Raw genomic sequence first — 27,189 nt, forward strand, 5'->3', positions numbered from 1 at the left:
AAATATATTTAGGGCAAAGTGCACAGAGGCCTAAGGCCTGAAGCTAATGCGCAAAATATACGTAAAACTGACCACACTACAAGACCAAGCACTGAAACAATCCTGCCATTTGCCTAGAAGACATTGTTAAAAACTTGGTCTAATAATCTCTCAAATAAGAACAATGTTGTTTGCAAAGAACAGATGGAAGAACCTCTATTCTTTTCAGTGTGGTTCCTGTGAGTTTGTTTGTTTGTTATTTTCACATTGTACTGCTCCATATAGGTTGATACTTAATTGACATGGGGAAAGTGGCATGTGGTGAGTATTATGTGTAATTGCTTTAGAAGCAGCCCTTTTGAAAATTCTAAATCATGATCCACAGCTCATTGGCTATAAGGACACGCTCCCTGTGGCACAGGCGGTGACATGATAGCACTGATGGGAATGACAAATATAAATATTTGCCTTGTCATTGGTGTCTGTGAGCTCAACTTCATTGGTTTTAAGCTAGGACATTATGGTAGGTGAACTCAGTGCTTATTTAGAGGGAGTAAAGTAAAATAGGGAAGTCACTGTCAAGATGTAATCACTTCCACAGGGTCCCCTCGTTAAAAGTAAGACTTGTGGAAATATACAGAGACTATCTAACTTAATGTGCTGAGTGTCTACAGCTTGTGCAGGGTTGGTTTTCCAGCAGGCCTCACTAGATCTCATACATTTGATGCATCCTATGCAGCTACCAAAACTATTTGATTCTGCACTTTTTTTTAACTCGAAATGTACTGATAATTGTAATAGTAACTCTTATGATTTATTTATATTTTAGGTAACTGTTGGTGTTTATGATCCATGCACTTTATCCAAGTACCCAGGATGGCCATTGCGAAACTTATTGGTTCTGGCAGCATTTAAAAGGTATATTTTTATATTTTGATTTTTAGGAGTGAGATTCGATTCTTTTTTTAAACTATTGACAGGTTGCTTTTAAGTCTTCATTTCTTTCTGATCTTTCCTGAGTTGCACCAGACCTGGTGGATAGCAAGGTGACAGATAATAGAGCGGTTTTGCAGAAAGCTGATAGGCATGCCAAGGCAATATCACAGAATAAAACCCTCAAGGCTCTGCAGAAATTGGTGTACTCCCCCTAGGATGCAGTATCTATATGCCATAACTTTCAGGAAGAACCACAAAATCAACATTTTTAAAGGGAGGCTAAGGTGAGCGTGGGTACTGAACGGTTTCACAGCCACACCTCAAAAGAATTGTGTATCCTGTAAGGGAAAGCCCTTTGGAAGTAGAGTAGCTAGCCTGCGCAGAGTTCAAGGGTGCGAGGCAGCAGGAACAACTTTATTAGTTTCCCATCAGTGACTGGTGAGATTATGTCCTTAAATATTTTAGAAAGGTTACATTTTATCATATAGTCTCAGACGGAAGTTAGACTAGCATATTAATCTCACAAAATGAATGCAGTTTCTGCTGCCTTTATAGGTGTTGAAAAGCCAAGAAATAGGGAAATTTTGGTTCAGAGTGGAATGTTATTTAAATGTGGTGAAGGGTTTACAGTCTGGCCCTTGGATTGTAGCTGTGGTCACATCCAATACTCCACCAGTTACCTAAAATATAACCAAAACAAATACTGCTAATGGTAATATCTCTGAAAAGGATGGGGTCCCTATTGGGTGCTACTGAGACCCTAGAACAAGTTCACATCAAAAATGTATCATGGCCAATGTCCATGTTGTAAATCATGCAACTATATCGTGAAAATCTGTACTTTTCAATAACCCTGATGGAACCACAAGATGGATTATCATCTTTGTATAAGTAGGGTGCTCTAAGGGATTTGAATCTGACATGGAAAAGGTAACCAACTGTGTTTGCTTCAATTAGAGTATGTTGCATCTGTTTGGAGTGGCTATGTGCTTTCCATCTCTTTCCATCCCAGAACAATGGGCTTCCAGAAATGTTCAAAAATGCTCCTCAAATACACGATTATTAGCCTGTAAGGGCAAATGAGAAAGTATGTGGAATTTCATCCTACCATTCCTGCTCTTTGATTAACTGAGAAGAATGTTCAAGATGATGTTTGGGAAGCATGTAAAAAGTCTGCTGAGATTTTGTGGAGGAAAGGTAGAAAGGGAACCTCTGAGCTGTTGAGTGATTTGCCCATTTCCTTCACTTTAAAATTGACATGTAATGTACATGAAAAATATTTCTAAGAACCTGGAAACCAGTCCCGTTTTGACTATGTGTTGTCAGGAGTCCACCATGTTCAAAACAAGCCTGTTCAGAAGATTTGGATTGTGTAGTGTTAGGTACCGGTCTTATATGGAAAAATGTTGTGAAAATGGTTTTGCTCAAAAAATGATTAACATGGTACACTCCCTTGATTCAAACACTCAAGAAATGCTACACATGCTTGCAAGTCAATACTTTTAACGTCCACTGCAGCTTTGCTTAGAAGGTGCTACTTGAAATGAAAGCTAGAGAGGAAGTGTAAGAAGCCTTCAGTACGGGTTATAAAAAAGAATGGCTTGTGCAATGAGCAACTCTGTCCCTAGAACAGAGATACTACTTGCATTTGCTGCAACGGTTCTCTGGCTTGTTCACTCTGAACAGATCTAACAAATTGATTGGTTCATCACATCCGTAATGGGAAAAGTATTTCTTGAAACACAATGTTCACAGGATATCAACAACATGAGGGGCAGTATTAAGGATGATGTGGTGAAAATGCTAAACATGAATTCCATTGGAAAGCACAGTGTCACTTGTCTTTGAAGTGGATCACGCTGAATTTTGTTTCTGTTTGGACTACAGAGCACTCAACATCAAAAAGAGAAATTCTCACCCTCTATATCAAAGTGGTTAGCTCGTAGATAAGTTAGTACTGCCAATTGCCCAAATAACTTTTGGCGTATCATTTATGTACTGAAAGACTGTCCTAACATATGGTGCCAAATTGGAATGTGCGTTAAATATGAGTTTGTTTAAGGCAATGCTATTTTGCCTTAAGTAAGCATCTCACAGCTTTCAGAGCTTATCCTCCCAGGTCCCACCTCAACTGAGGCAGACACTTTGCATTGTATAGTTGAACAACATGCTGTATTTAGTCTCCCTCGGGAAGACCCCATTATCCACTTTAGGAAAGGTATTTGGGTGTTCAGATGGGCTAACAACGCCACAAAGACATGCATTTGCACTATTCCTCTGCTGTATCGTGGCTACCTATTTAGTGGCACTAGAATTCAATCGGTCCTAGCAAATCTAAAGGTCCTGATTTAGGTCTCAGTGGAGGGGTTACTCTGTCGCAAGTCACTCACCCGTCCTCTGAGATCTAAATCAGGCCTGAAGTTACTTATGGGATGTTAATCTTCCATGATGTAGACCAAGATCAAGGACTGCAAAGTAACTCTGTAAAATCAATGAGAGCATTATAGCATTCATGACAGTGTTGACATCAGGAAATTAACCCAGGGACATGCTTTAAACAGACCTGAATGTTTCTATTGACAATCAGTGGGACCAACCACTCAAAGGAATGTAATGTGAGCCCAATGTGAATCTATTATAAATGGGTAAATGACTGAAAATGCTATTGTCACTACACTTCTTCAAAGTACATGTTGTACATGTCAGGGCTCAATGCATATAAACATTTAGGGCCTGATTTAGAGTTTGGCAGATGGGTTACTTCCTCACAGATGTTACAGATATTCTGTCCACCATACTAGGATGTCCATGTGATATAATGGAATCATAATACGGCGAACAGGATATCTGTCATATTTGTGAGGGAGTAGCCCCATCCGTCAAACTCTAAATCAGGACCTTAGTCATTGTATGTGTATATGTGCCTACATGTGTGTGTTTGTGTGTGTACACCTTGATAGAAAATGATTCGGAGGTAGACTGTGTACCTGTGAAATGCATTGGTTTACTGATAAGGGAGAACAGCTATCCCCAGAAATGGGTGGTGAGCTTACTTACAGTTATGAGGTTATTTTAGCACTTATGTAGGCACATTTATTTTAGCTTGGACCTGTGAGGCCTGTTCCCTCTCATCTAGTCACTTGTCATTTTATTCCTCCTATTATTTTAGCAAGGCTTCATTTTAGTGACAATATTTTATTTTATATCAGTTGCCCCGGGCCAGACAGAATTGTTATTAATTTCTCTGCATGACATTTCATCCTGTGCTCACTCCAAGGCTGTACACAATTATTTACCGGGTATTGCCAGTTCAGAGAGTACAATGTCTACCCTTCACAGAATAATACGTTTTGTCACATCATTGCAGTTCTCAGAACAACATGATGTTTTATTATTAAACAACATGCTTCCCCCACAAACTTAGAGGGGACATTCCAGCCAGTTTGCCATCTCATGCTGCACATTGTCGCAGTTTCTGTCAAAACCTCACACTTCCTTTTTCTCTATGTGGGAGGTCTGCCAGCAGACTAATAGACCTCTTTGTTACCTCTAACACAGGTATGGGGTTTGAGTTTCCCTCCCTGTACTAGAAGGGCAGATTATGGCTACCACCGCTGTTTGCTCTCATGTAGAAACTTAGTGGTGTAGGTAGGGATATTAGGAATGCTACTGTAACAATATGGTGGGACTTTTTCTGTGTTTCCCTTTCCTGGTCACCGCTGTAATAGTGTTGTGTTTCATTATCCTCACAATTTTTACATGGAACGCAGTTGCTTCAATAAAACCTATTGAAGCAAAATTCTGCTTCTGTTTGTCTTTGCATGTATGAAACTTGTATTACAGAGAAAAAGGGGTATGACTACGACTTCCCTGAGGAGTCTGAATGTCGTGCATTAAGCTGCCACAAATCACTTCTACCTTTGGTTTTGTTGAGGTGCTGCTAGCTAGCTGAAAGGGTTAGTCTGACAGCTGTCACATGATGTGGGATCGGACTCAGTCTCCCATACTCGTGGTGCCACTGCACCAAATCCAGCAGTCTTTTTACTAAACGAGAGTCTGACAATACTCTGTCCAACCAAACATGAGCCCTCATGGGAAACCCAGCACATCTTGCAGGTAAAGGCTGTGTGTGTGCGCTCAAGGTAGCTTGAAAAGAGCAATATGAACCAACCCTGCCCCTTTAGAGGGCTCTGATAGAGGGCCCAAATGATTTGCAACTCTAGGCCTATCATGCCCTGGAGCCTTTCTAGCAAGCAGGGAGAGGAAGGACACCTGAGCCACATCGTAACCAGAGCAGCAGTGACACTCCAGCAACAAGCACCAATGGCCTCCATTTCTCCACTCTATTCCCACTCCTCTGTCATTGACAGAGAGAGTGAAATTCCCTCTCAAGACGATTTAGTTACTTATGTTGGTGGATACATTTTGTACTTAGTAATCCTCACAAAATAGGCCTTAGTGTTCACTGTTTCACTCAGGAGTTGCATCTGTTTTATATGCTGTTCCCTGTGATTGTTGCCTCTGCCTGCAGCCTCATTGGTTATTATTGATTATATTGGTTGCAGTATTTATATGCCACTAGTTGTATTAGAATACTACTTCTGGTTGGATTTATACTACAGCCCTGTTTGCAGTGCAGGTTCCACGAACCTTACAAACTCTTAAGCAACAAAAAAGTTCTAAAACTCCAGAGCAAATTCAACAAAACACTCCAAAGGAAACTACCATTAACTGTGATAAAAGCTGGAAGAAGGACACTTGCATAGAAACCCGTCCCACATTAGAGGCATCCCAGCAAAATTCCAGACCTGTTTCAAACAGTACAACTGCTACATCTCTCTTGAATGAAGCTAACAGAGTGAAAGGGGCTTTGTCTCAATCTATCGAAAGTAGTTTGTGAAGAAGGATTTGAAGGCTTCTTGAAATCTCAACAGTATTTTCAAATTAAAAGAACTCTGGAGATCTTTGAGATGTTTTCTCTTAAAATTGCTTCTGATTCTTCCAGTGTATGAGTAAGCATGTATGTATGCACTGACCGACTTGGGAAATTAGAACCATGACTTACCCAGTGTGAAGATTCTGAAATCCAGCTCTATATTTCCATGGGGGCAGCCCCTGGAGTGGACACTAGCATTACCCCGGATGAAGGAATCATAAGCAATATGTGCATGAGCCTAAGAGTCAGGCATCAAGGCCAACTGCTAACCTCTGTATCTTTTTATTTACTGAAATATTTAGTGGAGAGCCCAGTTGATATTTGGTGGCAGGAAGCAGGAGTTGGAATCCAGACAAGACTCTAGAACAGTGATTCTTAACCGGTGGTCCACATACCCTTTGGGGTCTGCAAACCCTACATTGTGGGTTTGCGACTGCTTAGAAAATGAAATATTATTTACAGATTAATAAAGTGTTTTTAAATAAAGCAAAGCAAAAGTTACAATTGAAAATGTTAAAACGTTCAGTATATGTGAATGAATTTGAAATCGAAAGATAACATTTACGTTAGTATGCACAGTTTGATTGTTGGAGCAAGTGCATCAAACAGAATACAGTGTGAACAATGAGTGGCCTCAGTTGAATTTAGAAAAGCACAGTCCTTCCTATTAAAATTTAGATTTCTTATATTTGTTTCAGAATTAAAATAAACAGTTAATCATTTGTGTATGTGATAAATGCTTGTTTCTTTATTTTTTGGTGTATTGTTTTGCAATTCAAATTATTGAAAACACTTAGGTAAGGGTCCTCTGCCTTCAGTAGTGACTCAGTGAGGGACCAGGATTCCAACAGTGATTCACTCGTGGTCCCCCTGCTCCCGTAATGATTAAGTCGGGGATCACAGAAGTAAAAACTTTAAGAACCACTACTCTAGAAGATGATTCTGTGTAGCCACCCTGTGTAGGCCTCCCTGCTCAAGTAACTTTAGAGGCCTAGTCCTCCCCTGAATCATTTACTCATCAGTACACTAACAGAGGTTTCCCAAGGTAACCTTGAAGGGGCCAATGCCAAAGGGCTTAGCCACTCACTGTAGAAGAATACCCTGATAGTGACCTTCATATCTCATGAAGTGATTCTTTGTCTTCTGTGTGTCCATAAAATAAAATTGCCCAAATAAATCACAAGCGTGAAATCAAATCTAATGGAGGATGTTTGACTGCAAAAGAAAAACTCAAATAAATTTGGCAAGACAAACTGTGCTGACTTAATCCAAGTCATAGAAAAATCATTTTCCACCATATTCTGCGACCCAGAAACCCATCTCTACACTGTCCCTCATATTTGTTGGGACATATCTGCTGGCTCCTTTCTCCTTTTAATTTCTTACTCCTGCCTCTTAGTAGTATTTTTTGCACTAGTCTATTGTAGTCTGAATGTCCCTAAGTGACTTCATTTATTTTTATCATTCCTTTTTCCCCTTGGGTTGTTTTGTCACAATTGCCCATTTGCAAATTGTTGCAACTTTTCGTGTTGCAAAATCATTTTTTGTTTCATTATTGTCTTTTTAAACATTTTTAAAGAAACGTTTTTACACCTCTGCATGCTGAGTTTTCAGTTTAGGCAGAGCCTCTTGATTTGTTTAATAGTGCTGTACCTTTCAGATTGAGTTTTCCTGAGCTAGACAATTTGTGGTGGAGGGTATCGTCCCCATTAAGAGCAACATCTAGAGAAAATCCTCCAAAAGGCCAGCTGGTACACCGAAGAACTCAGAACATCGAAACAAGACAACAAACTGCTGGAAAGGTGATGGTGCACCAGCAAGACACCTGCGACAGAGCAGCCTTCAAGACTTCCCCAACCTCTACCACCACCTACTAAGGGCAACGAAGAAGACCGCCCTTGCAGCACACATCGAAACCAGCGCCAACAACAGCAAGGAACTTTTCAACATTGCTAAAGAATTCTCCAAACCGGCTGCCATCGAAAACAACATCACAGCCTCACAAAAGCTGTGCAACAACCTTGCCCACTTCTTCCATGACAAGATCGCAACCATATACAGTAACTTCGACCCACACCTAGGGATTTCCTCGACAGATACACCATCACCGTAACTGACACAAACCAACCACCTGGAACATCCTGTCCACCCAGGACATCACCTCCACCATGAAATCCATCCACTCTAGAGCTACCGCAGACTCATGCAGCACCACATCTTCAACCTTGGAAACCAAAAGATCAGCCAGGAACTCACCACCTTGCTCAACACCTTTATCACCACCACAATACTTCCTGATTCCTGGAAACATGCCGAAGTCAGACTACTACTCAAAAAAACCTCCACCATCACCAGCAAACCCAATGAGGATACTGGAAAAGATTATCAATAAGCAACTCATAACATACCTGGAGCAGAATTGGCTACTCAACGCCTCGAAATCCGGCTTCCACAGCAATGACAGCACGGAAACTGCCCTGATCACAGCCACTGACAACATCCAAACCCTTTTCAACCGAGGAGAAACCGCAGCTTTGATCCTCCTTGACCTCTTGGCAGCCTTTAAGACCTAATTTTAGGTCAGCCTCCCACCACATGCTGACCAAAAGACTCCACCACATCGACATCCAAGGGGACGCGCTCAGGTGGATCATCTCTTTCTTCACCGGATGAATCCAGAGGAACCCCCTCCCACCTTTCACCTCTGAACCCAAGGAGATCACCTGCAGTGTCCCCCAGGGCTCATCCCTCAGCCCCACACTCTTCAACGCCAATATCATCAGATCCCACAGTCTCAACATAGTTTCCTACGCAGACGACCCGCAACTCATCCTCTCACTCACCGACCACCCCTCAGCCTCCAGAACCAATTTCCACTGATGCATGGCAAGCGTTGCTGACTGGATGAAGAACAACTGCCTGCAGCTGAACACAGACAAGATGGAATTACTGATCTTTGTCAACAGCAGCAACGCATGGAATGACTCCTGGTTGCCGTGAGACCTAGGACTCGCACCCCCACTTCCTCCGACCATGCCAGAAATCTCTGTATCATCATTTACAACAAGCTCACAATTAAATCAGAGATCAACGCTGCCTCCTTCCTCACTCTGTGCATGCATAGTAAGATCGTCAAGTGGCTGCCCCTACACACGAAACGCACCGACTGGATTACGGCAACGCTCTCTACATAGAAATCACTGAACCCCTCCTACAGAGACTTCAGACCATATAGAACACTGCAGCCTTCCCCCACAAATCCACATCACACCCCACTTCAGGCAACTCCACTGGATCCCCATTCAGAAGAGATGCCAATTCAAGCTTCTGACCCATGTACACAAGGCTGTACACAACCAAGGGCACGTGTAAATTAATCACAGCCTGAGCTTCCACCAACCATCGAGAAGACTATCCTCTATCTCCCTTTCACTTGTCCATACTCCTTGCATCTACTGAAGCAGAATTGAAGGACACTCCTTCTCTCACATAGCAGCAAAAACCTGGAACAGCCTTCCCACGCACCATCACCTCTCTCTCGGAATTCCGAATGGCCCTCAAATACTGGCTGATCAAATAAGCCTCCGGGACCTGCAAGAGCCTGGATACCCAATCGGGTGATTATCTAGGTTTTACAAATCCTGATTGATTGATACACAAGATTATGTGCTACTCCGGCAGATCTTGATGATGGGTCTCATATGGGGAGAAGTGGTTCTGACGTAAGGAGACATTTGGTGATGTCTGAAAGACAGTCACAGCTCGTGGGGGTTATAGGGGGTGGTGTGCAGTGGGGAGGGGAGGGAGAATAATAATAATAGAACAATAGAAAAAAAACTTACAGAGTGCCGCACCGCCACTCCTCCTTCTCCTCAGCAGGCAGCACAGGCTCCCAGCCTGCACGGCGACCAGTCGTGACGCTGCTCAGAGCAGCGTTAGGAGTGGCTGGAGCGCCGGCCTGTGCCTGCTCCCTCCAGCCTGGCAACACAGGGCTGGACTGGAGGGAGCACAGTGTGCATGTGTGTTAGGCCGGCCTGAGACGCCCAGACAAACGTACATGCGCACTGAGGGGGAGTGCACAGTGCACTCCTCCTCATCATCCCCAATCCCCCATCCCTTTAACAACAAAAGGATAATAAACTTAGTTTGTTGTTAAAGGTTTGCAGTGCCTGCTACTGGCGTGGGGAGCGACGCTCCTCCGCCATAGCGGAGAATCCATCGCTGCTGAAAGACTCATATCTGAAAGACTGCTGTTTGCCCGTGGGGGAATAGGGAGTATTTACACTTGAGTGTGTCCCTATTTGTTTTCATGTAGGCTAGTGCGAACAGCATAGTAGTAAGAATGTTAATAACAAAAGATGTTATAATGATGTCTTTCTGCCATCATATCATTATTAATTATCTTGTTTGTAGTAAATTTGGTACTTTTGAGATCCTAGTCTGTGATGTCAAGGTAAATAAGGTGCCATTTGTCTGATACAGGGATTGTTCATTTAAAAGGCAGTGAAGTGGATATTCTAAATGCTTAACTTTTCATTTTTAAGCGTTACTGTCAAAGCGCATTTCCAGTTAGTGCATTTATTCTCCTTGAGCTGATGCAAAGACTGCTTACACCCTAATTTTTCAGTCGACCTTTTTCCAGATCTTCTAATTTCGTTGCTCTTTGCCTTGACAGGGGTACCCATCCACGCTCGGTGGAAGTGCTCTGCTTCCGAGACAGGACCATGCAAGGGGTGCGAGATATCAAGCACAGCATCATCTTTGAAGTTAATCTTCCATACATAGCACCAGATTCAGGTAATTTGCTGGCAGCCAGGATGTGGTTCTAATTTTCCTGAAATGGGGATTAATAGAAGGTCACACCTCAGACGACCACTAGAGGAATGTAAACATTATTGTATCTGATTCAAGGATTAGTTGGTGTGGCTGCATCAAGCAATATTTACACAAAGAAGAGTGTGGGTATGACCAAGCATTCAGTAAGTGTTGATATTAAGTGGCACAGAGTAGTAGCTTTGGTTAGTAACCACATTGGGTCGGAATACTAAACATATTCTAGTGTTAGTATAGTTTTACACCGAAATTGCCAGATTACATAGATTTCATATTGCTGGTCCAGTCTTTCATTTATATTTGTAACCCCTGACACGCATTAAAACGACCTTTGCAGCTGTCAGTTGGTCAGTGCAATTGTTGGTGCAAATGATGTTGCAAAAAAGTGGCTGGCACATTCCAGAAATAATGGAATAAATGTGCATCAGCAGTGCTGCAGTCTATGTAATCCAATCTATTTTTACGTAAAGATACTGGTTGGATAAAGGACGTAGCTGTCTGATGTACTTTTATAGTGCAATCTTGGCCTGCAAATCTAAAGCTGTTTGACAATTCTGCCTGGTGGAGCCCATTGCCATAAAGTATCTTTTGGGAACAAATGTGACAAATGTGAAGATACAGTAGACTAAGACTGAAAAGAGTTTCCAGCAAGCATTGGTAAAGCCGGTAGGTCTGGCCTTGGCACACTGATGCAATGATTTTCTTTTTCAATGCAAGTGTTTGCCAAAACCATCAAGAGAAGAACAAAAACGACATCACTACCTAAACATGGCAGCCATATACTTGCAATTAAAAATTATTAAAAAATGAAGCATCTCATATAATCTTTCTACTGGAGAATTACTGTAATCTGAAGTCCTAGACTTGACACACGAGGATGACTAAACAAAAGATTGAGAATGAAAATAAAAAAGCATTGGCAAAGTACAGTATTTGGCCCACCAGTCCACTAATTTTTATGGGGATGTGCATCTGTCACCTAGAAAACCGCCATTGCTCACAAGGCAAGAAAGCCAATGGCTGATGTTGCATTACCCATTGCTTCATGCCATATGCTCTACTTTTCAGAAGGGGAGGCAGATGAACAGACCAAAACTCCACTCTGTGTGCATGTTTTATTGTGAATTATTTTGATTCTATGAGGCTAGTAAGGCAACGGCCCAGAATAGTTTGCAACATTTACATGCAATACATCAGTGTTTTAATTACCATTGTTCAGTTTTACGCTCCATGCAAATCAGTGCTTCCCTTCAGGTCATTCTAGGATATGAACATGCACATGTATCAAGAAAAGGTGTTTTATACTCATGCTTTGCACCTGGATCATACTGTTTAAAACAAACTCCCTTAAGCAAATCAAAGAGGTTGTTAAATTACCAAATGATAAGAGCCACTGGAATTATGGAGGAGTGATTAGCCAGTTTATGTGACAGGGTTGACTAAAGTATACGGCAGGGAAAGGCAAGTTGGGCGGCATAATGCAGCTGCATGCAGTGGCTGTATTATTTAACTTTTTTTACCTTTGAGCACACTAATGCTATATGAGCCAAGGTTTCACCATATTAATACCAATTTACCACCTGATTACAAAAACTGAGAGTCGACCAATTTACCTTTGAAGTAACATTTGTTCCCTTTTAGCTAGAAAAAGTTTTTGTTGAAATCTGCAAACCTATGCAGCAGTTGGTGGATTATATCAAGAGTTTGGTAAGTCCAATTGTGTAGAAAACTCTGCATCTAAAAAAAATTGCATAACTCAAGTGGCCCTGCTACAATACATGTGCACAAAATGCTCCATAAATATATGTAAGACCGTTATACCTCTTAACTTGCATTTGCAATGCAATAGGTCTGGCTTATGAATAAAAGTGCCCTTTGTGTCACTGATGGATGTAGACAGTAAATAAGACATCATATAAGCACTGTGTCACTCAACTTTGCACTCGTGAATCCATTTATAAATCCACTGGCTTACCCCTCCATTTACCCTCTGACACAAACACAATAAAATACACACAAACCCGACAACACATGCATGGTAAATTAAAAGAATAAAGTTTGAAAAACGAAAACATTCTGCCTTTTAAACATGGTGTGCATATGATTGCAATAACAAAATTAAACACAGCAGCGGGTATCTCCCTTGCAAAGATATTGTGAATAGTCTGTCATTGTTTAAAGTTCAAGCTTGGCTACCACATTTAGAACGAACGTGTTGGCATCTTGGATTTTAAAACAATCGGACACTATGGACAGCATTCCCTAATGATATTCCAGTTTAGAAGAAGTGGCCATGTGGAATGTGGTGTACCGCAAACAAAATGAGCAGCACACAAGCAATCCCTTAGCACTGCCTGGACAGCTCTAGTATCCTCTAAAGAAACATTAAAATCAAAAGAGCAGAAGCAAAGAAATGAAAGGGTAACTATAAAAAGAGAACATTCAAAATTAAAGGGCTGGCCAACGAGCCTTCATACTGAAGCACATTCATTTTCGATTGGATGTGCACATGTGATCAGAACATTCCATCATTCACAGGAGAAAAGAGCCAGTGACTGATGCCGACTTAACCATTACACCATGCAGCTAGCTGTCATCGCTGGAAGCAGAGTGTAAATGACACTCAGGCAGAACAATGGCGGAAACGTGGACCCAAAGAATGGATATATATTCATAAATATAGATGTATATAATATTTAATTAATGATGTTTTTTTTAATATCAGGATTCTGGCATATATGTAAGAAGAGATTTGTGTAAAAAGTAACTATTGGTAGTCTTTAATGCAGAAAAATAACAATGCACCCTTAAATGCCTATTCTTAGTGAACCAATCAGACCTGTAGCTGGAATCAATTGCTTATCACCACAACCAACTAAGGCATCTTGTTCTGAGCATATCCTTTCCCACAAGGCAACCATTAGATTTACAATTATAAAAGTACATAGTATACACAATTATAATTGGCAAAGGAAAATACTTTGGGCCTGCTTTAGAGTTTGGCGAATGGGTTACTCCAACACAAACAGGACGGATATCCCGTCCTCCAAATTACGATCGTAATACGGAGGACGGGATATCCATCATGTTTGTGACGGAGTAACCCCATACACCAAACTCTAAATCAGGCCCTATATTTCCTAACAGAGCCTAACAAGGATTCTGACACTACAAATGTTCTATGCCCATGGTTTTTCAGAGGGGGTAACCAGACAGAAAATTCTTCCCTACTGTGGTAATCTGTGAGAAACCACATAACAAAATACCAATCTTATGGCTTTAATACAGAGTAATAATCTACCCTTAAATGCCTTTTGACTTTAACATATGTGTTAGACCTGGCAGCTTTTTGGCGTGTCTCCTCTGTCTTTTTGCCTTCTGACCTCCTGGTTTTGGACTCTGTTTTTGCTGGTTTACTGTCTCTGCGCACTTCACAACTGTTAATCAGTGCTAAAATGCAAGTGCTCCCCATATAAATTGTACTGTGGACTGGTTTATCCATAATTGGCATATTTGATTTACTAGTAAGTCCCTAGTAAAGTGCACTAGAGGTGCCAGGGCCTATAAATCAAATGCTACTAGTGGGCCTGCAGCACTGGTTGTGCCACCCACATAAGTAGCTCTATAATCATGTCTCAGACCTGCCACTGCAGTGTCTGTGTGTGCAGTTTTGACTGTAACTTCGACTTGGCAAGTGCACCCACTTGCCAGGCCTAAAACTTCCCTTTTCTTACATGTCAGGCACCCCAAAGGTAGGCCGTAGGTAGGCCCCAGGGCATGGTGCAGTGTATGGTTAAGGTAGGACATATAGTAATGTGTTTTATATGTCCTGACTGTGAAATATTGCTAAATTCGTTTTTCACTGTTGCAAGGCCTGTCCCTCTCTTGGGGGCTACCTTTAAATCTGATTAAAGTGTAGATTCCCTTTGGAAGCGGATGGACATGTGGAGTCTCTGAGCTCACAATTTAAAAATACATCTTTTAGTAAAGTTGATTTTAAGATTGTGCTTTTGAAAATGCCACTTTTAGAAAGTAGGCATTTTCTTACTTAATCCATTCTGTGACTCTGCCTGTTTGTGGATTCCCTGTCTGGGTCAGTTTTACAGTTGGGCTGTTCACACCTCGCCTCTAGACAGTGACACAGTGGGCTGGGGTGTAGCCTGCATATCTTAATTAGCCATCTGTGCTGATGGGGAGGGGAGGAGTGGCCACTCACACCTGAAAGGACTGTGCCTGTCCTCACACAATGCTGTCTCCGACCCCCTGGTGAGTGTCTGAGGCCTGGCTTGGACAAGGAAGGATCTTGCAAACACTTGAGACTTTGCTTTGAAGTTTGCAAACTTCAAAGTTAGAACTAGGTATAAGAAGCAGACCCAAAACCCCAGACTTTTAGAATCTTTCTGGAATCAAAAGGAACCTCTGCCCAGGAGAAGAGCTGAAGGAGGAGTACTGTCCCTTTGCTGTGTTGCTTTGCTGGACTGGCCTGCAGTTGCTGCTTCTGCCTGAAAAGAGTGCAAAGGTTGAACTTTGCTGTGTGTCCTGCTTGAGAAAATTCTCCAAGGGATTGGAGTAGAGCTTGCCTCCTGTTGGAAGTCTCAGGGACACCAAAGACTTCAGTTTCCTCGACCTGCAGCACTGGGAACTGTGTGTTTTGTGCTGTTCAAGAGGAGAGACCACTGCGACGACGCCAGTGGCCTGCCGACGCCGCACGGAGTCGCATTGCCCCCGCTTTGCACCGTGGCCCCAGTCTCACCGACGCCGTCATCGGACGACTTCACCGAGCCGCTGCTCGCACCGCGACCTGAGGGCCCCACACTCCGGCGTCACCTGCTCACACCACAGCCTGGGCATCCCCGACGACGTCGCTCCTGCTGACACTGGTGCCACTGCCTGCACAGTGGCCTGTGGACACCGCTCGTGAGGAGCACGAAGCACCGTCCAGTCCCGCGCCGCAGCCCCGGTCCACCGACACCAGCACCATCGGCTCCAGGGTCGTCACCAGGCATCCTTGCCTACACCGTGGCCTGTGGACACCGCTCGTGAGGGTCACGAAGCACCGTCCCATCCCACACCGCTGGCTTGGGCCTACCGACGACAGCGCTTCCGCAGCGACGCAGCCGCTGCCTGCAGCGTGACCTGTGGACACCGCACATTGCACCGCCCCGCTTCACACCGCAGCCCTGGTCTCACCGACGCCGCTTGATGCTGTCACCGAGCCGTTGCCTGCACCGTGACCTGTGGGCACCGCACGTCGCATTGTCCCACGTCGCACCGCAGCCCGACGCCATCCCCGCCAGCGCACCTGATTTCATCAGCCCGGAGTTTGATCCCCGAGGTGCATGACTTCAAGGGCCCGACGACTCCTGCACCAACTCCGGAACTGACGCCAGCGACGCCGCTCTCCGGAGCTCACTGCGAGGGTCACGACGCCCTGTGAATCCAAGGTACTGGTTGTGGGTCTTCCCGACACCGCAGCTGGCCCACGACGCCGAGGCCAGCCTGAACTTTTGGTTTTGTTGTTCACGATGCCGTGATAGCCCCAGGTGGAGTAATCGACTTCAAGGAACTGTATTGTTAAGTACATCTTGCAGCATTCATATTTTTATTACTGTATGTTGGATTTTTATCATATTTGGTCTTGTTTTACATAGATAAATATTGGCTATTTTTCTAAAACTGGTGTGGTGTCTTTTTGTAGTGTTTTCACTTATTACTGTGTGTTATGTGCAAATGCTTTACACATTGCTTCTGAGATAAGCCTGACTGCTCGTGCCAAGCTACTAAGGGGGTGAGCAGGGGTTATCTGAGTGGGTATCTCCCTTATCCTAACTAGAGTGAGGGTCCCTACTTGGACAGGGTGCAAACCGACTGCCAACTGGAGACCCCATTTCTAACAATATGCTTTTCACAATCCAAATGTGAAAATATCATAATCTTTCATTATAAACAATCAAGCCTAATTTTTAGCATTGGCTTGTCACTATAAGTAGCCCAGACCTGCTGTTTGTTCAATAGCCTTCCCACAAGGCAACCATCAGGTATACCAAAATACAATTACAAGTATGTATAAATACAGATGTGAAAGCAATACAAAATCCCTGCTATAGAGACTAAGAGATTACCAGAGTTCAAATTGTCTATTTCCTTGGTTTGTTCAGATGGAGCTCCAGCACCAAACCAGTTGCATATTACAGTGATATGCAAGATCCCACATAACAAAATGTATGCTTACAGTCTTTAGCACAGTATAATAATAATTTATTTGGAAAAGCAGTTTACCTTTACATACTTTACATATTTTACATACTTCACATACTTTACACAATGAGTAAGGCGTATTTGCTTTGTGATAACTTTTCAATTGAAAGTAATTTACATATTTTACCCAGTGAACTGATAAAGCCTTTACCCTTTACCATTGGCTTGACAGTATAAACAACCAAGGCCTACAGAAGTGTGCAGAAGTTGGGAACCATCAGGCAGACATTCTTAAAGTTACAAATATCTACAAAATTACAGTTGGTAAAACAATATACAGCACCTCTCAATAGGGCCTAATAAGACCCATCACAGTAAAGTGTGGGTGACTAACACCATAACCCATACCTACGACGTAATCTGTGAAATTACATGTAACCAAATACTTTTCTATGGCCTCTAACAATATGAAACACATATGAGGTGATGAGAGGAATGCTTGTTATTTGTCTAACCACTGGCCCTCCACCCTCTGTCTGCCCACCCGCTCCTTTACCTTGCTGGGGTTCGTGTTTGGCTGACCCAACCTGACCTTCTGGAGCTGCAGCAGGTGACTCCCGGCCCAGCCTGCATAACAACATTGCACCGCGCCTGACCGAGCTCTGTTCTAGCCTGGCACCCATCACTCCATCTTGGCTCCTGGTGAGCCAGATTAGACCTGATTAACTGCTGCAGGTGAGCGGGTGCGGGAGTGTACATGAGTAAAGGTGTGACAGGAGGTGCCAAACAGGGGAGGGATGAGGAAGAGTGGTGGTTAGTTCTGCCTCACTTGGTTGAGCCCCTTGACTGCGGAGGCAGCCCGGCCAGGTTTGGGCGCGGCTTGTGGTCAAGGGTCAGCTCTTGCCCCCAGTGCCTTGGCTTCATTTTGCTTTCTGTTAGCCTTCCCACACTGCTCTCTCAGCTTTCACAGCTCTCTCTTGCTGGGGGATGTAAGGCTTAGGAAACAGGTTACAACAGCTAAACTGGCTACATCAGCTATAATTCGAATGCCAAGTCACATCAGCACACAGCAGCAGCAGCAACAACAGCCAAGCCAAGCTCCATTTTCCAGAATAACCTGACATACCTTTTTGACCACGCACTGACAGAGGTACAGGAGCTGCCTACTAATTTCATTTAAGTTCTCTAAACCCATGCTAGCCAAGCCCAGTTCAAGGTAAGTCAGTACCTAGTAACTTTCCTACTGTCTTTTCACAGCTTCCTTCAGACATACATAATGCAGCCCAGGAATATGAGGGCCCCCCTCCCCACTGTGATTGGGGGAAGAAGAGAAACATGCCTGGCTGAGGGGCAGCACCCATTGAGCCAATCACCCTTGTCAATCCGGTGCTCTCACCTTCAGGCCCATTTCCGGTAGCAGGTATCTCTGCAGACGTACCCCTTCGGCAAGTAACTCTTTCAGTCTCAAAAGGGCTATCATCAATTTCTGATGATTTATTGACACAAAAAGGCAGCCTAAAATTGATAGCAAGTTACTTTTTCATAAAGATCAAGCAGCAGCCATTTTCTCCTCCAACTCAAAAATACTGGGACTACAGTCTACTCTAGAGCCGACCGTTCTTAACCAAATTGCCACATACGGCCTCTCTCAGAGCAGTTTACAGGGCTCACCAGAAGGGTTGGATGGCCTGCATCCTCAATCAAACATTTTAATCATAGTGGTCAAGGCATCACCCAGCCCTGAAACTGATCATGATCGTCAAGCAGCACTTTTCAGGGCCAATCTTGTGATGGGGAAGAGTGTACCAAAAGCTTGCTGAGCTTCAGCGGCGTGGAGCAACACCCGCCGCGCCTCCCACCTACCTCCCCCCCAAGCACTCGAACAATCACACCAAGGTACCAAGGTAGGCATGGTCACTCAACCTGCAAAAGCATTTTTTACATTCAAAGCAGTGTACATTCATGTGCAGATAAGAACAACACCCTATTTAATCTATCCGGAAATAAGGATGAAGATGATGGCGACTCCGTCATTTTAATTGAAGCAGCAGAAATCCAGGAAACTGACCTGACTAGATACTCTCTTGTCACTTCCGCAACTTCTTGACTGCTGGCCCCTCAGCCTGCTTACCTCCAAACAATAGTTGCCCAGCTAAAATATAGCATCAATACAAAGGACAATCTACAGAATCTGGCAGATACTAACTTTCCCTTTCCGGCAGTTTCAGCAATTCGAGGATTCAAGAGTTTAAACCCCTTCAAAATCGTCCTCGCTTAACTCAGCAAAATAGCTATGTATGGCGAGGATCAGCCAAATCATAAAAACCCAACTCCTTTAGAGACCTGTGAATCAAAATCTTCAGCCACTTTCAGAGGTCAACACATTCATGCTTAAGAGACGTGTGCGATTCTACTAAGAACATTAAAATGAACAGTCAGTGCCCTTAACTACCCATCTACAAAAATGGATACTCAGGTCAAGATACTGAATACATTAGCAGTCTTTACTTCATGGATCAATAGAAAATTACCAGTCTCAACAGCTTTATATTAAAAGCCCAAAAAACTGCAGAAACGATTGCTCTGGACGGACCCTTTGCCTACCCTCTCATATTGCAGAAACTAGGATTTCTTCCAACTATCCTGAGTGACATTCTCAGTGGTCTCAAGAAATCCATGAAGACTGCGCCCTTGATAAATGACCCTCCACTTAAGGTCCCAAAGGGACCAGCCCAGCCAGGATCACACTTGGCGCATCTCAAGAATTGATTATTTCAGAGAATCTGGGTTACTTCATTCATGCCCTCCACCACCCCCAAAGTCGACTGAGCCTGCACCCTCAGAGGCAGCCACTGAGGCAACCATTGCAGAAGTGCCGCAGCTCCTCCAGCCCTCGGACAGGCCCTCTTTGGGTACATGCAATAATTACCCCATCTCAAATCAGAAACAAACAAAGGCTCACAACTGAGTGCAAGGGTGATAACAGAGGAAGAACTGACGCAAACCACAATGCAATTCAGGGAGCAACCCACACTTATACAATAGAAGCAACTCACAGGATCAAGAGTCAGCCATAGGACGTGAGGACATCATGGAACCTAGCAACTGCCCAGCCAACAACTGCTACAAACATGGAAGACACAGGTGATTATACTCAGTGCCTCAGGGCGGCCACCCAAGCAACAAAACAAAATGTAGATCTGCAACACCTCTAACTGGCTCACAAGGCAAAAACAGGGCCACCAAACAGCCCAGCCCAGGCTACCAACCCAGTTGCACTTTTGCAGCCAGAGGCCATCAACCCAACAAACCTGGCTCTGCAGATGGCAGCTCACGAGTACTGCCAAACCGTTGCCGACCTGCCAACATTAACACAACCATCCAACAGGTGGGGAACTCACATAGCCACGGCCAAGTTAATCTGACGCTCTAGTAGATCACCAATACAGACATCTTGACAACTGCAGGCATGTTTACAAACCTACCAGCAATCAGTGCCTCACCATCCTTAACCTCTACAGTGTGGGCGTCAGCCACTGGCCACCTCCCTGGTGCAGGTCACTACCAGTGGGCGACACCAGGGAGGGGGTTAAAAAAATCCTCTGATGCATCACATCAAAGGTTTAAAAAAATAACAAATAAAAAAAAAGGGACACACAGAAGATCTTTCGTGTCTTCCCCCCACCCGCCCCTTTGGGACGCCCTGACGTCACTGTTTGTTTTCCGGGGGGAATACTGGCCCAAATGGAGCTCCCTGACATTTGGGAAGGGCTCGTTTGAAAGGGGAGATTATCCCCTTTCAAACGAGGCCTTCCTGAACTGGTTTCCTGGCCCTCAATCGCAGTGCAGTTTCGATTGCGGGCCAGGAAACCCCATAAGACACCAGGGGTTTCACTTGGGGGGGGGGTCGGCCCCCTCATAAACCACGCAGCAATTAAAAAAATATATAGATCTACATATATATATATATATATATATATGCTCCCTTGTGTCTGGACAAAGCTCTACCCCTCTGAAGAGCTCTAATGAGAGCGAAACACGTGTCAGGGGTTGCTTTACTCATTCCAGGTTGGCTTGGACGGTATTTGACCAGTCCAAAGCTGTAATACTGTGCCTGGAGTGGTAAATGGCTTTTGTCATTTTGCAGCTCGGCGAGGATGACACTGTGTCAATCCTATGCTTAAAGATTTTGCTGTACAAATGGCAAAAGACTTTGTCACTATCTAGCTCGGCAAGGATAGCACTGTGCTGATCCTATGCTTAAAAACTTTGCTAGATAAGCAGACATTTGAGGTGAGCAAATCTAGAGTGTCGCTGGTGTTGCAGGGTGCTCCTTACTTGAGCAGCTCTCCACCTAAAATTGGGAACTTCCCAGAGTTCTCCCTTGTTTTTTTGCATATATATATACATATCTATGTAGATATATATATCTGTATATAGATATATCTATCTATATAGATAGATCTATGTATATATGTGATCAAGGCTACGGCTGAAACGCGTTGTTCTGGGAGGAAGCATTGGTGAATAAAGTCTTTTGGACCTCCACTTGGTGTCCGGGAACTTTCTGCATATAACAGGAGGATTGTTGGTAATAAATATATATATATATATAGTGATCAATTTTGGAACACATGTCGTTTCCCTGGGGGCTGCGATCGTCCCCCAGGAAAACCACACCCACATATAAAAATGATATATATGTATATATGTGTATATATATATATATATATATATATATATATATGTGTGTGCAAAACAAAGTTGTCCTCCGGGCAGAAAGCGCACTCTGAACAGGTTGCAGTTTATTTTGGAAAGCAGCAAAGCCAGTAACATTCAAAGAATTCTTCACACATTATCCAGGCCTAACGCGTTTCAGACATTTCGTCCTTGGTCATAGGTCAAATGCTTGGATTGAGCAAATGATTGCAGGCACCTGATAACTGTATTAAATACTCTGGTGAGTTACACAATTCATCTTGGTAGTGGTGGTTCTGCACATTTATATTACATCTTTAGTAGATTAACATTTCTGCCTTAGTAGGTTGCTGCAGCCAAACACACATAAAAGCACATTTAAAAACCTCAACCTGTTGAGTGTGCTTTCTGACTTTGTTTTGCATATATATATAGATATATATATTCACCACCAGTTATCTTGCAGTTGCAGCTTGTGTCTTCAAACAAATGCACATACTTCAACTGACGCGTTTCAACTGTAGCTTTTAGGCAGCAGTAAAAAAGTCAAGTAAGTCTTGTGACAATGTTTCTGCTAAAAAAGGATCTGACTTTTGTCTAGTGGCAGTTTTGATGCCATAAAGTAGCGCTAAATGTTTATATGCCTACTGAAAAGATCAAATCTCTATTTATTTTATGTAAATAGCTGAGTAGATTAGTAAAGCCCGTCGTTACCTGCGCTATAATACAAATGAAATGTATGTGCAAGGGGGGCTATGGAGTGATGAAGGGCATTTTTTGCTAGGTGGTAGTGAAGGAATTGGAAGAGTAGGTAATGGGAGTGAGAGCACCAATAATGGTTGTTGGACTGGGCTCTAGAGGCGCTAAAGACTGTGACAATTGGTATGAGACAAGGTGAAGTAATAGTGTGTCTTTTTTTTGTGTGTCTTGAGAGAACATGCTAAGTGAGGGAAGAAGCGAAGGTATGGTGACCTCTAACATTGTACATATCACACACACACCAGCAGTTTTGTGACTGTCTACGTAGATTAGTGTCTTAGAGCAACAGTTTAGCCAGTAGTAGAGATGGCATCTCGTTGTATGACTGCTGCTCAAGCCCTCACTTGTGTTATAGAGGACAGCTCTGAGGTCGGATCATAGACTGAGACAGCAGATACTGAGACAGCATCTGAGGGATAGGACAATGGCACAGACTCTGGGAGTGGTTTTCCAGCCGGAGGAGTCCCATTCAATAGCTCCTCTTCCAGTGATTATTAGGGAGGTGATGACAGTCTTGCTGTCCCTTCACAAGCACAGTCTGTGCAGCGGGACAAAAGCGGGTTAGCCCAACCTAGAGAGCAGGTGCATGCGGCAGCAAGCACAGAGGGAGTGCTCTCTTGGGACCTCCCAAATTTAGTTCAGCTCTAAATTCCACCGCCCAAATCGTATTGTGGAGACATCAAAATTATCTTTCACAAAACAACATGGTTTTGTAACGCAGGCACCTGCATTTTTGGTCCTGGGCTTGGCTGCCACATAGGAAACTTACCAAACACAGACATTTCTGGAAACTAGACATCCGGGAGAGTCCACAGAGGTGTGACTTGTGTGGATTCCCCAAAGTTTTCTTACCCAGAATACCATGCAAATGTGAAATGTTAAATAAAAACTACATTTTTTCTTGCATTTCTGTCACACGAACTACAGGAATATGCTGGGATCCACAAAATTCCTACCACCTAGTGTTTCCCCACCTGTCCTGATAAAAATGCTACCCCACTTGAGTGCCTGTACCCAGTGCCTACGTTAGGAATGGACCACCCCAGGGGCAACAGTTGCCCTCATGTAAGGGCCAACATTGACAGTTGTTTGATCTATTCCTGACAAGGGCACTAGGCCTACCCACACAAGTGAGGTACCATTTTTATCGGGAGACTTGGGGAAACTCTGGATGGAAGGAAATTTGGGGCACCTCTCAGATTCCATAACTTTCTGTCACCAAAATGTGAAGAAAAAGTGTTTGTTTGCCAAAAATTGAGGTTTGCTAAGGATTCTGGGTTATAGAATCTGGTGAGAGTGCCACAAGTTACCCCATCCTTGGTACACCTAGGTGTCTAGTTTTAAAAAATGCACAGGTTTGGTAGGTTATCCCAGGTACCCGCTGAGCTAGAGGCCAAAGACCACAGCTAGGCAGTTTGCAAAAAAAAGGTTAGTTTTCTTTGGGAAAATGTGATGTGTCCATGTTGTGTTTTGGGGCATTTGGGGATTGCTGGGTGGAAAGAAGTTCTTGGCTCCTCTCAGACTCCTGAACTTTGCAGCACCGAAATCTGAGGGAAAAGTGGGTTTTTTTGCTGCATTTTGAGGTTTGCAAAGGATTGATTCTGGGTACCAGAACCTGGTGAGAGCCCCACAAGTAGGTGTCTAGTTTCCAAAAATATATAGGTTTGCTAGGTTTCCCTTGGTGCCGCTGAGGTAGCGGCCAGAATCCACAGCTAGGCAAAGGATTCTGGGTAACAGAACCTGATGAGAGCCCCACAAGTCACCCCATCCTGGATTCCCCTAGGTGTCTAGTTTTCAAACATGCACAGTTTTGGTAGGTTTCCCTAGGTGCCGGCTGAGCTAGAGGCCAAAATCCACAGCTAGGCACTGTCCAAAAAACAAGTGAGATTTCAATGTAAAAATGTGATGTGTCCATGTTGCATTTCCTGTTGCAGGCATTGGGCCTACCCGCGAAAGTGAGGAACGATTTTTATCAGGAGTCTTGGGGGAACACAGAATAGAAGAACAAGTGTTATTGCCCCTTGTCTTTCTCTACATTTTTTCCTTCCAAATGTAAGACAGTGTGTGAAAAACACGGCTGTTTGAGAAATGCCCTGCAATTCACATGCTAGTATGGACACCCCGGAATTCAGAGATGTGCAAACAACCACTGCTACTCAACACCTTATCTTAGGCTCATTTTGGAAATACAAAGGTTTCCTTGATACCTATTTTTCACTCTTTATATTTCACCAAATTAATTGCTGTACACCCGGTATACAATGAAAACCCCTTGCATGGTGCAGCTCTTTTATTGGCTCTGGGTACCTAGATTTCTTGATGAACCTACAAGCTCTATATATTCCCGCAACCAGAAGAGTCCAGCAGATGTAACGCTATATTACTTTGGAAAATATGACATTGCAGGAAAAAGTTGCAGAGTAAAATGTGGAGAAAAATGGTTGTTTTTTTCACCTCAATTTCAATATTTTTTATTTCAGCTGTTAGTTTCTGCAGGAAAACCTTGCAGGATCTTTTCAGAAATGTTTAGCTGTCTGGGATCCAGCAGTGGTTTCACACCCAATTCCGTCACTAAAGCTAAAGGCTAAAAGCACAAAAAAATAGTACAAATGAGGTATGTCCCAGTAAAATGCCAAAACTGCGTTGAAAAATGTGTTTTTTCTGATTCAAGTCTGCCTGTTCTTGAAAACTGGGAAGATGGTGATTTTAGCACAGCAAACCCTTTGTTGATGCCATTTTCAGGGGGGAAAAAACACATGGTTTCTTCTGCAGCCCTTTTTTCCCATTTTTCTGAAGAAAAAAAAATAGCTGTGTTTTGGCTGATTTCTTTGTCTCCTCCAGGGGAACCCACAAACTCTGGGTACTTTTAGAATCCCTAGGATGTTGGGAAAAAAAAGAACGCAAATTTGGCGTGGATAGTTATGTGGACAAAAAGGTATGAAGGCCTAAGAGCAAACTACCCCAAATAGCCAAGAAAGGGCTCAGCATGAGGTGGGGGGTGGGTCCCAGCAGCTAAGGAGTTAACTGAGGTTCAAATGTTCTGCATCACCAGTCATGACCACACTGATGCAACAAAAGAACATTCTGCACAGCTGGCAGCCAAGTACTGCTAATGTACCCTGAGTATCAGTCGACAGTCCCCTTTGACTTCCTTATCCATGGCAACATTCTTCACATGTTAAGCCAAATTCCAGAACCAGCAACTCTCTCCACGGCTGACTTTGTTTCAGTGGAATTTATGTCCCATTTACCATGTCAAGCAAATGAAACCACCAAAGTGATCTGGGCATCCAACAGAGCTGTAAACCAGGTACTGGGGCTCACTGTGGTATTTAAAGCCTGGAGGATACGGATATCACCAGATTTAGAAGCACCATACCCCCACATTCTGTTGCTGGACAAGGAGAACAGTGTGCCTTCCACTCTCCAGATGGCCAACATTGCCTGCTTTCCAAAACACCCAGCAGTTAGTGAATGCCCCAAGAGATCCCCCTTTTACCCAAACCTGGCGCTGGATTTGAGGTCCTCTGAGTAAGTCATGAACCAGCCCTGTACACTTGGTATCACCAGGCCACGTCAGTAAGCTTCAGATTTGCTCCTGGAACATCAATGGCTTGCTAGCAGATAGTGAGACTGTAATGAATCCTATCTTATTTTAATGGGAAGCAGGAGTTAGCTTAGCCTTCCGGCTTGCAGTCTTGTGCACCCGTCACCCAGTGACTTTTACCCTACTTAGCTTGCTCTGTTTTAGCAAAATTATTTAATTATATCTTTTCAAGATGGCTGCATTGTTTTTAGTAGGACAATGTTTTAGTTTCATGCTATCAGTGCCACTGTGCTAAGGCAACACTATCAGCGCCAGAGATAGATATGATGTAGGTATTCACATTAGGTACTTTCCCACTTTGTGCTTTTGAGGGGACTGTTTATGTAATTGCTGCCCCAAGCGTGTCTTATCTATTGTTTAAGAACAGACCTACATCAGGGGTCCAATCAGATCTGTATACATGCCCTTTACACAGAAAGATAGTCAGAGGGATTCCTACCAGATGCCATCAATGCTATCCATGCTGCAAGTTGCCTTGATTCTACCCAGTCTTCATGTCCCTACGGAGTCGATTTAGAGACCTCTTTCCAAGCTAACGAGGGTTGCGGCCTCTTCTCATGGACATGGTACTGCAGATTAGGTTTAACACACCTAGCTCTCTTTTAAGTTGGGGATTAGGTTTATTATGCTAGGGTATTAGGACATATATCATATCTCATGTCATTTTAAGTTATTGCAAGATGGTGGGGGGTCTTTGTATTGATGATTCTTGTGTTCACAATTCTGTTTCTTGCATTATTCATTATCCTTATAATTGCAGCCCATGCAATTGTTCTTAGATTGCAGTTTTGTTAATAAAACCTATTTAAACCTTTAGTGCATCTTCTTCATTGCCTTTGTTTGATTGAGACACGTTGTTCATATGAGAAATATCATGTTCGATGGCATGTGTAGCTGCAGATACACATGCTGTGCACAGTCCGCCGTCTGGTGTTGGGCTCGGAGTGTTACAAGTTGTTTTTCTTCGAAGAAGTCTTTTCGAGTCACGAGACCGAGGGACTCCTCCCTTTTCGGTTCCATTGCGCATGGGCGTCGACTCCATCTTAGATTGTTTTTTTTCCGCCATCGGGTTCGGACGTGTTCCTTTTCGCTCCGTGTTTCGGGTCGGAAACTTAGTTAGAATCTCGGAAAAAAACGTCGGTATTGTTGCGTTCGGTATCGGGTTAGTTAGAACAAATCGACACCGAATTTTGAAGAGCTCCGGTGGCCCTTCGTGGTAATTCCGATCCCCCGTCGGGGCCTG

At 43.5% G+C, this 27,189-nt stretch overlaps 1 protein-coding gene across 1 annotated transcript in view; it reads left to right on the plus strand.

The window, feature by feature from the left end:
* ATG7 (autophagy related 7) overlaps positions 1-27,189 on the plus strand; it is a 1,524,945-nt gene that overhangs the window by 208,359 nt on the left and 1,289,397 nt on the right. Inside the window, exons 8-9 of the mRNA XM_069206657.1 lie at positions 809-897; positions 10,527-10,648. Coding sequence (XP_069062758.1) covers positions 809-897; positions 10,527-10,648 — 211 coding nt within the window. The remainder of the gene's footprint in view (positions 1-808; positions 898-10,526; positions 10,649-27,189) is intronic.

This window comes from Pleurodeles waltl, chromosome 9, assembly GCF_031143425.1.
Source record: "Pleurodeles waltl isolate 20211129_DDA chromosome 9, aPleWal1.hap1.20221129, whole genome shotgun sequence".
Lineage (NCBI taxonomy): Eukaryota > Metazoa > Chordata > Amphibia > Caudata > Salamandridae > Pleurodeles > Pleurodeles waltl.